Source organism: Camellia sinensis, chromosome 11 (assembly GCF_055761805.1).
Source record: "Camellia sinensis isolate YWXY chromosome 11, ASM5576180v1, whole genome shotgun sequence".
Lineage (NCBI taxonomy): Eukaryota > Viridiplantae > Streptophyta > Magnoliopsida > Ericales > Theaceae > Camellia > Camellia sinensis.
The window spans coordinates 174,414,003-174,427,690 of NC_138971.1; the positions used below are offsets into that span (position 1 = coordinate 174,414,003).

A 13,688-nucleotide genomic window follows, 5' to 3' on the forward strand; every position below is an offset into this window, starting at 1 on the left:
AGGTCATAACTAAGATATTTAAATAATTTAACTCTCAAATTAGGCAACCTGTGTAACCGGTTACCAAACAGAGCAAAAGATCAGAGTAGTCCAACAGTCGAAGTCAGTTGGCCTCCCTCTCTGGCTCGTGCTGTTGCTCTTCTCTTCTCCTCCCTCCTCTCTTCCACCATAGCCGAAGCTTCAGCCATTGCCGAAGACCACCAGCCCCGTCGGCGTCGGGGCCACTATTCTCTCGGTGTAGACATCTTTCTTCATAACCTCTCACTGTCTTGACGTCAAGAACTAGAGTTTCTTCCATTCTAATCGAATATTTCCAAGAGATATTTTCTGTAGCTCAGGTTTGTTTCTAACTCTAAACTTCATTTACATTAGGGCTTTTGATTTGAAAACCCTAACCATTTCTTGGAAATATCTCTTGGAAATTAATAGTAAGAAATTAATTTTGATGGGAGTTTGTATCACCATTTCTTCCTCAAAGTAAGTATGAAAATCTATATGGGCAAGTATGTGTCGCATCTCATTGAGTCTAGGTATCAAGTTGCATCTCTAAAGTTTAGTGAAAATTTTTCAAATCTCTGTCGTGGTTTGTTTGCTACAAGTTGGATATCACATCTTTTTGGATTATCAGGTTGCTGATAATTTGGTGTTTGGAGTCGGGATAAATTGTGGACAGCTTAAACTGTGATTTTGGGTTCACCAATTAGTCATCTACGAATCGGAGATTTTGGGTTTGAGCCATCGCAAAGTGTGTTATTCGCTTGCTAACAAGGTATTGCCTGGTGGGTTTCACCTGCTTTTCCTTCTTGTTGCAGAAAGGTATTTTCTTTAATTGCTATTGAATTTTCATAAAATGCTCTTCTTTTTATTTATTTATTTATTTATTTATTTTAGGGGGTTTAATTTCACTTTTATCCCCTTAATTACCACAATTTTTCCCCCTATGATTTCATATAGTCCTACTAGAGACAATTTTTACTTATGTGGTTCAATTGTCGACGATTGTAACCAAATTTGATTAGAAAAGGGTAATTTTAAAATTGAAACAACTTAAATCATATGACAAAAACCCATTAAATAAGTTGTGGGGTGTAGTTTATTCAAATTAGTTTAAGATATTCAAATTTATAAAATACGTTCTTTGGGTCAAATTAGTTTTCAACTGTTATTAAGTTCTATAATCATTCTCCAATTGGACCACATGAAGATAAATTAGAAACTTTAGCGACTAAATAGACGAAAGTGATAGCTTAGGAATGAAATAGAAAAAATGGTGATAGTTTAGGGACGAAAGTGAAATTATCCTTCTTTTTTCCCCTTCTTATTAACATGATAGATAGAGTTTAAATAAGTTTGATTGTTGCAAAAATTAAGTTTCCTTAATTTTGAAAGATGGTCTGTCAAATTTGAAATTTAATTAGATATATCCGGTCTTCGTGAGAACCATTTGAATCAAGTAGTGTCCCAAATACTAGTTGCAACTGAAAAATTCGAAAGCTTTTCTTTGTGGCGATAATGCCAAAATATCAAGTTGGCTTAGTTGTCTTGTCTTTATCTTGATCATGGTCCTTAGAGGCCTGTCCGCATCTATGTGCTCTTTAAATTGTAGCACGTTTTGATTCTCTTAAAGCTTAACACTGATTCTGTTACTTAAAATTAGTATTTTTATGGTTGATTTTGTGTTAATTTTTTCCCCTGAGAAAATTACTTTTGTTGAACTTTTGTTTTTAAAATTCACATGTTTGAATTTCACGAGCCTGCAATGTTTGGTTGTTCAACTACTATTTAATCTTGTGTCTTTACAGATATTTTTCTATACAATTTCACCCTCTGAATATTGCATTTATCTTATCCTGGATATGAGTAAGTTCAAATGTTGTCAGCTTTTATACTAATTTTATTGCAATATTAATCATACTTAATTTGCACTATGGTTTATTTTATTGGTTACGAAGAGTCTTGTTTGATGTGGTTGTATGAGAGAACCAATGGAAGTCGGCTGCTTTGTTGACAGTCTTATTTTTTCAATTGTTGTAAATGAGATCAGAAGCCTCAAGTTATTGTTGGCATTTTCAAATACTTCATGATCGATAAAACATTGTTGCCGTGTACTTGGTAGGCCTATTTTGTTTACTTCTTACATTAAAATTGCCATTTTTTTTTTCCAGCTGTCTACATAAAGATGTGACAAGTGTTTATCTTGAATCTTTATATACCATAGCCTTTGATCATTAACATCATCAATCTCTCTGTCGCTTCCTCTCCAACTTATTTCCACTGCTTAGAACTTGAGATGTAATGATGTTCAAGAAATTGATAATCTATACGGGACTCAATACCCATTTCAGAAGCAGCTTTGTCACGTTTATATTGATAGTACTTACAAGAATGGTTATAATTAGCATAAATGTAGGAATTTTTCCTATTATAATTTGTATCTGTGGCGTGTGGTTTTTATGTGGACAGAATATCTTTCCAATGGGAAGGCTGAATTTTTCTAGTTTAAGCTGTTGATGCATCCTCCCTACCCACAAACTTCAGATGATTTTCCATCATTTCTGGAGCCAGCTCGCTTCATATACGAGCACACTCTTTGTGACATGTTTCTTTAAATAGCCTCTTTTTTCTTTTTTTCTTTTTCAAATAATAATAAAAGCTTGGCGATCTTTTCACAGGAGAAATCTATTCATTTGATTTTGTTTATAAGCATTTTGTCCTTTGACTAAGAAGTTTTTCCTGACAGCTCATGATTTTCATAAGGACACTGGTTCTCCTGTGGGTGCGTTAGTTTCTCAAGATGTTAACAGGTCTGATGACTTGAAGCAGCTTTATCCAGAGCCATCACAATGTACGTGTTATGTCCTGGAAGATGTTTCTCTCAGTGAGCTTGGGAACGGTCAGACTGAATTTCTACATATTCAAGATGATAAAAAATTGGCATCAAGCTCCAATTTAGTTCAACCTGCCGACAAGACTGATAACTTCAATGTGGAGAAGGAAGATAAATGCAAAGATCTAGATCAAACTGAACCAACCACTGTAACTTCTGAGAAATTTTTTCCCAAATGTGCAACATTTGCATGCTCTGGTAAGAAAGCATCCCTTGCTGTGTCTGCAAATGTGGAAGATGACATAAATGCTGCAGTATTGGAGAAAAATGGCCATGAATCTGTTAATCCTACATGCCCTTAATCCATATCCTTGCCTGTAAGTTTGCACTATATTTGTTTTCATTTTATGTTTTTTTTTTTTCTTCATATTATTACCAAGTCATGATGCTTGGATTCCTATCATGTGAGTTTGATGCTGGAGCAATTCAAGACATAATCAATTGTCTTAAAAGTTGCTCGTGTCATTTGCAAGTACTTGGGCAGTAGTTAGGTGGATGCTTTAATTGTAGTTAGGATGTTACTACAGATGCTATTTGGAAGTAGTTAATGGATTTTGATCATTATTTTCAATGCGTGTTTTTCAGTTTCTTACAAGTGTAGGGTATGCATGCCAGAGGCAGTTGGGGTTGAATCCTGTTACATTTTGAGGGAAGCATTTATGTGTGTATTAGGTGCCTCTTAAGTGTGTTCCACCTTCCCATTCGTTCTACCCGAGCCAGATTAGTTAAGATACTTTTTACAATTCTAATATATCTTAGGTAGACGATACTATAATGAATTCGTTTTTGTCCAAGTAACCCGTAATTGATTGGAAGTTGCATTGTATGTTAAGCGTGTGATTTATGTTGCAAGTTGCCACTAGTTGACTGAAATGGTTACTTATATGGTACCAATTCTTTCTAGTTTTCTCTTTTATCAACTTTTTTCTTTTGAAAAGAAAAAAGAAAATCTAAGCAAAAATTTTAAATTTTGGAGACATTGGACATCATTTCAGGTTGGCTGAAATTTCTTTTACCCTTGGCTTCTATATTAGATTGTTGTGTGGAAGCTGGTGATAACCAAAGATATAATCATATTTGGAATTTTATGTAATGGCTGTACAATCATGGACCAGTAGCTGATTGAATGTACATGATGAGAACTAGTATCTTCCTCGAGCCACATTTTTTTTTGGACAATTCTGTGTATTCTTTTCTCTTCATGTTTTGCTTTCTTGCAGACTCCTTCAAAGCTAGTATTTGCCATGAAGGGTAGCCGTGAGAAACAGGGGATGACACCTCCAGAGAAACTGACCGTCAGATGGGTGCCTGATGTGTATGATCCTCCTCCATCAATATCTACATCCACATCTGGGAAGATCAAGAAACCACGGCCCAAGAGTGAAAGTAAGAGGTATTATGATTATAAGAACGGAAAGAACAAGCAGAAGGGCAAACCTTCTAAAGGGAGCAGCAGTAAGGACAAGAAACACGTTTGAAAACACGGTGGGAGTTTTAACAAGTATTACCAAACGTTAGACAATGATGACAGAATGGTCGACTATAATGAGCCTTGCGGTGAATCGGGGGGTTTTGGTGTTGGTAGCCCAAACTCATATTGTGGGAGCAGTTTCCTTAAGAAATCTGCCAGAGAGTTGCATTTCTCCATTGCAGAGGCTACATGAGCCTTATCTTCAATCACCACCGAGTAGGCCTTTCTTCTCATTCATGGTGTTAATAAATAAAGTACTGTTTTAGGGTCTTGTTAACTGTAGTTATAGTACTTCGGAAACTTTTGACAATTTTCTTCTGCAGTGCTGCTATTGGTAAATTTGCATTAACATCCTCACAAACTTCAGGTTTTGTCCATAGATGAGTTTTTACAATCTAAGCTGCCCTTTCTTTTTTCCTGGTTTAAAGGAAATTGTCGTGCTCTTGTTCTTCATCGATTCTAGTCGGTGGGTGTTCCTGGTTTATGTTATTTCGTGTGTGGTTGGTGTTGGAATTTTGACCACAGTTTATTATAAACCATTTTCCTGCCCCTGTTCGGCCAGTGGGAAAAGTTCTCTATTGGGAAAGCTGGAACTATATTGGGTTATATAATTAGGACTGAAAGGCAAGTTGTGTGTTAAGTTTTTCAAGTTTGATTTGATAACTTAACGATTGTTAAATTATGTTTAAGTTTGATTTATTTACATAACGAGTCAATATTAAACAAGATTTTAACAAATTGATATGAGTTGAATAAGATTTTAACAAATTAATGAGTTGAGCTCGAATAACTTAGATAAGGTTTGGTTTGCTTTTGGATACTCAATTATGTTTTTAAATTATAATTGGGATGAAAAATGTTTACTAAACATATTTTTAAAATACAATTCAAAATTATTTTTAAAACTCCTATCTTCTCTTTATTTTATTATTATTATTATTCAATCAATTAATTATTTTTTTCTCTCTCATCTCTCTTCTCACATTCTTTCACATTTTATACATCAATCAATCTAAAACAAAAAAAAAATTACAAATCATTTCAAAATTATTTTTAAAACTTATAATCAAACAAATTTTCTCTTTTCAAATTATAATTTAAAAATTCAAAATATAACTTCACACTCAAATTATAATTTTAAAACTAATGTAAGCTTATTGATTCAAAAAGTAAATTATTTAAATTTAGTTTGAAAACTTAGCCAGTGTAAACATGTGTTTACCTTTACTTTTGGTTTGTGAAAAGATAATTTTTTTTAATAAAATTTATGTATGTTCGGCAATTGTTTAAAAAAATCATATTTTTTTCTCTTTGCATTAAATTTCTTTTGGAAAATTTTTTTTAAGATCCCTGGTATTAAGATTTTACAGCATAAAGGACACTCAATATTTTCATAATGTCTAAGGTCCCTCAACATCAATCCAGAGAAAATTCTAAATTTCTCTGGACACATCACAGAGAAAATTTCAAATTTCTTTAGACAACAATGAGTACTAGTGCTCTACTTCAGAAAAAATTGGGTTGATCCAGAGAAATTCTTTAGTTTGGACTCAATTTTCTCTGGGTTGAACCAGTGCTCTGCTTCAAAGAAAATTGGGTTGGTCCAGAGAAATTCTCTGAGTTGAACTAGTGCTCTGCTTCAGAGAAAATCGAATTGGTCCAGAGAAATTCTCTGGTTTGGTCCAGAGAAATTCTCTGATTTCCAAAGCTTCCACATATTATAGGGATGAAACACTGGAATATCTTGTCAATAATTGCCTTAAATCACATGTGGTTTTCGTTTTGGGAAAATAAAATGAGCAACTTTGTAAAGAAATTTTAATCAATGGATAAAAAAAGAAAAAAGAATTCAAATGAATTAGAGCACTGAGAGAAGAAATCTGTGGGTTATAAAATGAATTCAATTCTCAAGTTGACATCATTCAAAACATAAAAGAGAGTTCTTCAATATAACAAACAAAGCCCACATAATACTAACAGCATATCACCACCACCCAACATGTGTGGCAAACAAACTACCACCTCAGGCTCTCCACGATGTAGTCCGTATAGAGATTCCTATAGAAGCAAAATGCACAATGAGATTAAGACCATAATCCATGCCAGATGAGATTGATGACAAGCACAACAACAAATTTGCTGAAATTCCCAAAATCCAACAGGAAACTCCAAATATTAAAAATATAAAATAGATGTGATCTATCGATTCCACAGTAATATACTCAATGTGGAGATGTCAGGAACAACTATATTAATTGTCCCAAATTCGAATAAAAATAGTATAAACATTTTTATGCAATGTATCTGATAAGCTACTATTGTTTTGGGCATGAATGGATGATTTCCAAAGACAGCATTGGGTCACACACCCTGATATTGGAAACAACATCACATAAGCTAACATATACAATATATACCAGACAATTGAATAGTTATGATATTTATATGATGAACCCAATGGCTTTCTCTCTTAAATCTCAAGATATGTAACTAAAAATAAAGTTTTGTTTAAAAGAGAGATGCCAAGGGTTATCCTACCAAATAAATAAATTATAAATTAATTTTGTATTTAAACTATTAAAATAGCTACACACTGAAGGTAAGCCCTTTTGGTTAGGGTTGCACCACGAGTGGCTTCTACCAAATTCAGTTCAACCAAAACTTCATTAATAATGTGTCATCCATTGCTGTATTGGTTAGTCCATCTAAATCTAATACTGTGCAAATTAAGGAAGATGGGAAAAGAACACTGAAAGGGCGTAAAAATGGAATACTGGATCGCATCATAAGCATCTGAGGCAGGCATAAAATCGTTAACTGCAACTTCCTTGTTCTCATTTTCTTGTCTAATTACTCGTTAAGAGAATAACATTCTTTCGATACATTCCTTTTGTACCCATTTTCCTTAAAGAAAAGAATTGTATAGACTAGAAAAAATTGTTACACAACGCAGAGTCAATTGCACAATATGAACTAAAACTTTTAGAAGGATACAGTCCTCAAAGAAGCGGCTGATCTCAGCCAATCGATGTGGGCTGTCCACCCAAATGAGGTGCAAGTGCAAGGCTGCAATACTATTGTCCTTGGGTGGTCAAGAAAGCTTGAAAGCAAATAATGTGGTTCATGTAAGAGGTAAGTTGTGGCCTGATTACTGTGATCACTATCTTTACATGACTTGGCACAGCTGTCCTACAATCTGTTCATGACAGATAAAACTATAGGTTCTGCTAAATTTCATTACATAGGACACCCGAAAATATATAATTTTTCAGGGTCTGATTTAAATGAAACAAAATGCTGACAAATCCACCAAGCAAGACATGAACCTTTTTCCCCTTAATTATACAACAATGTAGTTGAAAATCTAACATGACTAAGGTTCATTCCAAGGTAAATAGACTTAATTTTTCTGGGGCTTTTTTATTTTTTAAAATACCCTGCCTGAACACCTCATTGACTACCTTTTTATTTCTACTATTCTCAATAGAAAATATTTCCCAAAGAGTGCTCATTCTCTCACAGGATCACTGGGTTCTGAATTATTTCATGTAAAACATTACTTGCTACATTTAAGCTTTATCAAGCCTCAAAATTTTCGGTACATCCGTAAAATGAAAACCAATATTGCATGCATAATCTGCAAATGTCTGCAAATGTTTGCAAATGTGAAAAAATGCATATCAAACAGCACACCTGCATGATAACTAAGACATCCATGGGGTCCTTGTCCTCACAGAGAGTACGAGGGATGAAGCCATAATTATGGGGGTAAACAACTGATGAGTAAAGCACACAGTCAACCTGCAACATGTATCGGCTTTAGCAACCATTAACGATCAAAAACAGATACTGAGATTAATGACTGACTATGCATGATTACCTTGATCGTTCCCCTTTTTTTGTCAAGTTCATACTTCACTTTACTCCCCTTACTGATTTCAACCACCTGCAATAATTAATTATATTTATACTAGTCTTTGTGAATTGAAAATTTTATACTTTATGATTTTCGACATTGCTATAGATCATTGGAACAATAAAATTCATCTGAAAGAGATTAAAACTAGACAGTTTATTCAAGAAAAGAACCTGTAGAATGAAAGTCAAAACAAAGCTGTATATTTATAAAATAAAATAAAATAAAATAAATTCAAATCGACAGTTTAAGAGTTTTTCTAACAGACAACTGAGGACTTATTCAAACTCCATGTTTATTACAAACAACACAGGTAGGCGTTTTTTTCTGAGGATTTTAAAACCCAATTCTGCTTTTTGTAGTAGAAATATATTCCCTCTGGTTGCTCATAAAAGAGAGCAAAAGTTGGTCACTGTCTCTACTAATAAGAAAACAAAAATTTCAAAGAATATCATGCCAGAACCATAGGGCAATCAAGTATACAATAAATTGTATTATCAAATTGAGGGTAATGGTCATAAAATTTTCTTATCATATTAGGTCCTTAACCATCGTTCAATCAATTATCTGATAAAATGTAGGATCACTGCCTGTGAACACCTTTGCATGCATGGTACAGAATTAGTACTTCAGCAAAAATAGACCAGAACAACTTTTACAGTCATTCGTGGGGAATGGGGATGCTACAGAACAATTAATTATAGTTGTAAGTTGCTTTCTACATATTCACATCAGGTATTGAGAAAGTAGGACCTTAAAGCAACTTATAGGTCAGTGAGATACCTTAATATCACACGTGAACTTGGTTAGGAGTGAAATTTTAATTGAAAACAAAGGTGTGACCATCAAACAGTACACCCGCATAACAGTTGTACAAAGGGACCATATGATGGTAATTGGTAATTATGCATGTATCAGTATTCCATCTATTCCATGTACACGGTTATAAGGTTTATTACCTGGCATTATAATATAAAACACATATTTTGATTTGGTTAAGCTACGGTTTTCCTCCAACTTTTAATAATTACTGTAGGTTAACTATGTGATCAACTTCAACTACATTCTTGATATTCCTTAAATAGACCTACAGCTATATAAATCTTAGCAGGTTAATATAATAAATTCAATGTAAGCCTGTCTTTGTTTGTCCCAATCGAAACTAGTAACAAATTGTTGGCAATTACTGAGCAATATAATAAAATGATGTACTTTAACAACATCCAGGTCCCAAAACTTTAAAATGAAACTCAACTAGGGTATGTTTCTCAGAAATTAAAAGATTCAAATTGCAGGCCATGTGAAATTCACGTCAGGTGAAAACTTTCAATGACAGGTAAACAAAATTCTGGTTTCATGCATAGTAAACCAAGTAAGTAAACAATCCATATTTAAATTTAAATTATTAAAAGCATTTAACCACTCTTTAGCAACGCCTATTCAATATCACACAGATCTAGCATACAAGTTGAGAGTAACGAATGCCCTTTGATTAGTCCTATATAGTTGACTCACATTCACAAAAAACCAACGTAATTGGATTGTTGAATGCATCATATGGAAACAACACAACTAACAAACATCAAAAAACCTAAACCTATTCAAATCATATTTTCCTAATTTTATAAACCAACCCAGCGAGTTCACAAAGGTGAAAGGGGCAGTTTCGAAGAAGGGGATTTCAGTCTAGGGTTTCATAGAATGGAGATAGAGAAAGGGAGAGAAACAAAAACATTAAATAACACAAACAATCAACCTAAGCTCATAAATTACACCTGGAAAAACAAAATCAAGTCTTCTTCAAAGGAAATGGGACTGAATAAAGATGGGTTTTCGATTTTTTTTACTTAATCATACAAAAAATTCCATATCCTCTACTTGAAAATCCTAAATTTGAAAATTTCCTCTTAGTACAGACAAATCTAAGATAATACAGTAAAAGTAAGGGCTTTGGGCAATTATGAACTACGTACAAACCAGTTTGTAATCGAGCTCGAATACATCTAGGGTTTCGTCGTCGCTGCAGGGGGTTGGGCGTTATCCAATAGGTTGTTTAATTTGGAGATGACGGTGGAGACGAAGGTGGTGGAGACGATGGCAGGAAGTGTAGGATCCCTTGACAGAGAGTGACACCTAGAGGGTTAAAATCAGTTGTCCGAAATAAAACAGAATAGGATAGAAAGGTGTGGGACTTACCTGGATGTGGTGATGGTTGTGGCAATGGACAGCGGCGACGATTGGAGAGAGAGAGAGAGAGAGAGAGAGCGTAATTTCTCCAAATGTTAGGGCTGAAGAAAAGGTCCAGGGGTTTGTCAAAAAAAAAAAATAGGAGGGAATTTTGGTTTGGACAAAATTTCGAGGGTTTGTTCCAATTTTTTTGACAAAAATTATTTAGAGGGAAAATTATGATAAATTTGATAAAGTTTTTTACTATTAACAATTACAAAAAATAAAAAAAAAAAAATCATGATTTGAGTATTATAGTAAAATAAATTATTAATTTTTTATTTATCAATTTAAATCTTAATTTTTTTATTTGTTTTTAATATAAATCATTGTCTATTTTTGTGTATTATAGTCATCAACCACAAAATGTATAACCACATCACTAATTAGTGTAACAAAAATATTTAAAATTTTTAGAAACCAAAAATATCGTAATCAAGTCACAAAATTTCGTAACATAAAACACAAAATACGTAATGATATCACTAATTGGCGTAACAAGATTGTTCAAAATTATTAAAAATCACAAATATTGTAATTAAGTCACAAACTTTTGTAACATCAACCACAATAATGTTGAAACAGACAGAGAGAGTAATGACAAGCTCAAGGATCCTAGTGTAGAGACACAGGAGTAGAGAGAGGTGATCGAGGTTGAAAGAGCAAGAATCCAGCGAGAAAAAACTACCAGTGTTGATCATTCGATAATCTGAGCAAAATAGAGGAGTCTGAGTGAGAAATAGAGAAAGCTGAGGCACAACTAAGACAAATCAAGGGAAATAAAATAGAACAAGAAAAGGAAAAGAGGAATAGTTAGGATATGTGTCATCCCAAACTCAATCTGACATCGAGACTAATCTAACCATCTCAAACCCGATCCTAAAAAAGTTCAAATTCCAAGTCCGGTCACTTAATCCAATAAATATAAACTATTATTTTCTTGAATGTATATTAAATTATTTAAATCTTTTTATATATCATTGAATTCAGAATGTTAATACAATTAAATGGTAAAATGAAAATGATTTTTAACAAGTGTTTTAATTTAATTCATACAAAGAAGTATATATATGTTTTTTTTTGTCTTATATATATTTTTACTTTGTCTTATAATTAAAATGTTATAAAATTATAATTACTATTTATATAAATAAATGAACTTGGTTGTAACTCTATCTGCAGCTTTACTCGAACATTAAATGGGTGCAAAATTTCAGCTCAGCCCAGTACTATAGGCAAAATAATTTTTTCAAATCCTAAAAATATTGGCCTGGGTTGAGCGGGCCATTGAGCCGATGGCCACCCCTAGTGTAATGTCACAATTTTTTTATTTATCCAAAATAACCTCGCATAATTATCACTTGTAACTAACATGTGTCCTGCAAGTAATTAAAATTATATTCCAATCAAAAATTTTATTTTTATTACACACCCATTGAGCGACCACACACCACTAGTTGTATATGCCCAAAATCATTTTCCAACAATTATAGAACACATATGTGTGTACAAATTGAAAACAACAAAACCTTTTGAATCAATACTTAGGCCAAAGGTTTGTGTATGCATGACATTAATGTGAAGGAACTAGAGTTTCAAGATAGATGCATTTAGTAAATATAAAAATATCACCATCAATATAGTTGAAGTGGATAGAGAGAGCAATGACGAGCTCAAGGATCTTGTACAGAGACACAGGAGTAGAGAGAGACAATTGAGGTTGAAAGAGTAAAAATCCAGCGAGAAAGAACTATCAATGTTGGTCATTTGATAATTTGAGCGATTGAGTAAGAGACAGAGAGAGTTGAGGCACAACTAAGACAAATCGAGGGAAAGAAAATTGAACGGGGAAATAAAAGAGGAAAAGTTTGGAAAAAAATTTAAGAGCACAATGATTTAGTAAAATCATTGAGGTTGAAAGAGTAAATTTAAGAAATAAATAAAATCAAATTGTAGATAAAATTTTTCAACACATTTTTTGTTAAAATTTCGTCAAATTATTTATATGTATGTCTATGTGTATATAGATATTTTAAAATGTATATTGTTTGTATATTACTCTTTTTATTGTATTTAGTAGATACTATGACTAAAATAAATCTAAAATAGAGATATGTGATCAAAGTTGGTTATGAGATATGTGGTTAGTGGTTTTGAGTTAGTTATGATCAAAGTTAGGGGTTATGGGTGAAAATGATGTTAGTTATAAGATGTGGCTATGAGATATGTGATGGTAGTTATGATCAAAATGGTATGGTTACGAGCCAAAAGGTATTGGTTATGAGATGTGTTATGAGATATGTGATTAGTGGTTATGAGTAAAGTGGTGTGGTTATGAGCCAAAGAATGTTGGTTATGAGATATGTGATTAGTGGTTATGAGTAAAGTGGTGTGGTTATGAGCCAAAGAATGTTGGTTATGAGATATGTGATTAGTGGTTATAAGTAAAGTGGTATGGTTATGAGCCAAAGAGTATTGATTATGAGATATATGACTAATGGTTACGAGATATGTGATGTTAATTATGATCAAAGTGGTGTGACTATGAGCCAAAGGGTGTTATGAGATATGTGATCAGTGGTTATGATATATGTGATGTTAGTTATGAGCCAAAAGGTATTGGTTATGAGATATGTGGGTAATGGTTATGAGATATATGATTGTTGTTTATGAGATATGTGATTTTGGTTATGAGCAAAGTGGTGTAGTTATGAGTCAAAAGAGTGTTTGGTTATGAGATATGTGATTATATGACTAATGGTTATGAGATATGTGATGTTAATTATGATCAAAGTGGTGTGACTATGAGCCAAAGGGTGTTATGAGATATGTGATCAGTGGTTATGATATATGTGATGCTAGTTATGAGCCAAAGAGTGTTGGTTATGAGATATGTGGGTAATGTAATGGTTATGAGATATATGATTGTTGTTTATGAGATATGTGATTTTGGTTATGAGCAAAGTGGTGTAGTTATGAGTCAAAAGAGTGTTTGGTTATGAGATATGTGATTATTAGTTATAAGATATGTGATATTGATTATGATCAAAGTGCTGTGGTTATGCGCAAAAGGGTGTTGATTATGAGATATGTAATGTTGGTTATGAGTCAAAGGGGGATTGGTTATAAGATGTGGTTATGAGCTATAAGAGTAGTAGTTATGAGATATGTGATTAATGTTATGAGAT

At 33.1% G+C, this 13,688-nt stretch overlaps 1 protein-coding gene and 1 non-coding gene across 5 annotated transcripts; one reads left to right on the top strand and one right to left on the bottom strand.

The window, feature by feature from the left end:
- Window positions 1-40: 40 nt before the first annotated feature.
- Window positions 41-4,809, top strand: LOC114269792 (uncharacterized). Of its 2 annotated transcripts, none has more exons than XR_014345003.1 (4): window positions 41-338; window positions 629-816; window positions 2,741-3,204; window positions 4,108-4,809. It is a non-coding gene; the product is annotated as an uncharacterized LOC114269792 (transcript). The 2 variants fall into 2 exon arrangements; XR_014345002.1 differs by having other exon boundaries at window positions 629-769.
- A 1,416-nt stretch (window positions 4,810-6,225) lies between these two features.
- LOC114269791 (soluble inorganic pyrophosphatase) lies at window positions 6,226-10,656 on the bottom strand. 3 transcript variants are annotated; one of them, XM_082896173.1, is made up of 5 exons: window positions 10,471-10,656; window positions 10,248-10,407; window positions 8,239-8,304; window positions 8,052-8,159; window positions 6,226-6,416 (listed from the first exon to the last, which is right to left on the bottom strand). In XM_082896173.1, exons 2-5 carry the CDS (start codon window positions 10,275-10,277, stop codon window positions 6,303-6,305), a joined length of 318 nt encoding a protein of 105 aa, XP_082752299.1. In that variant the 5' UTR covers window positions 10,278-10,407; window positions 10,471-10,656; the 3' UTR covers window positions 6,226-6,302. The 3 variants fall into 3 exon arrangements, with proteins under 3 accessions (XP_082752299.1, XP_082752300.1, XP_082752301.1); XM_082896174.1 differs by having other exon boundaries at window positions 10,248-10,389; window positions 10,471-10,652; XM_082896175.1 differs by lacking the exon at window positions 6,226-6,416 and adding an exon at window positions 7,350-7,554 and having other exon boundaries at window positions 10,471-10,620.
- Window positions 10,657-13,688: the final 3,032 nt, after the last annotated feature.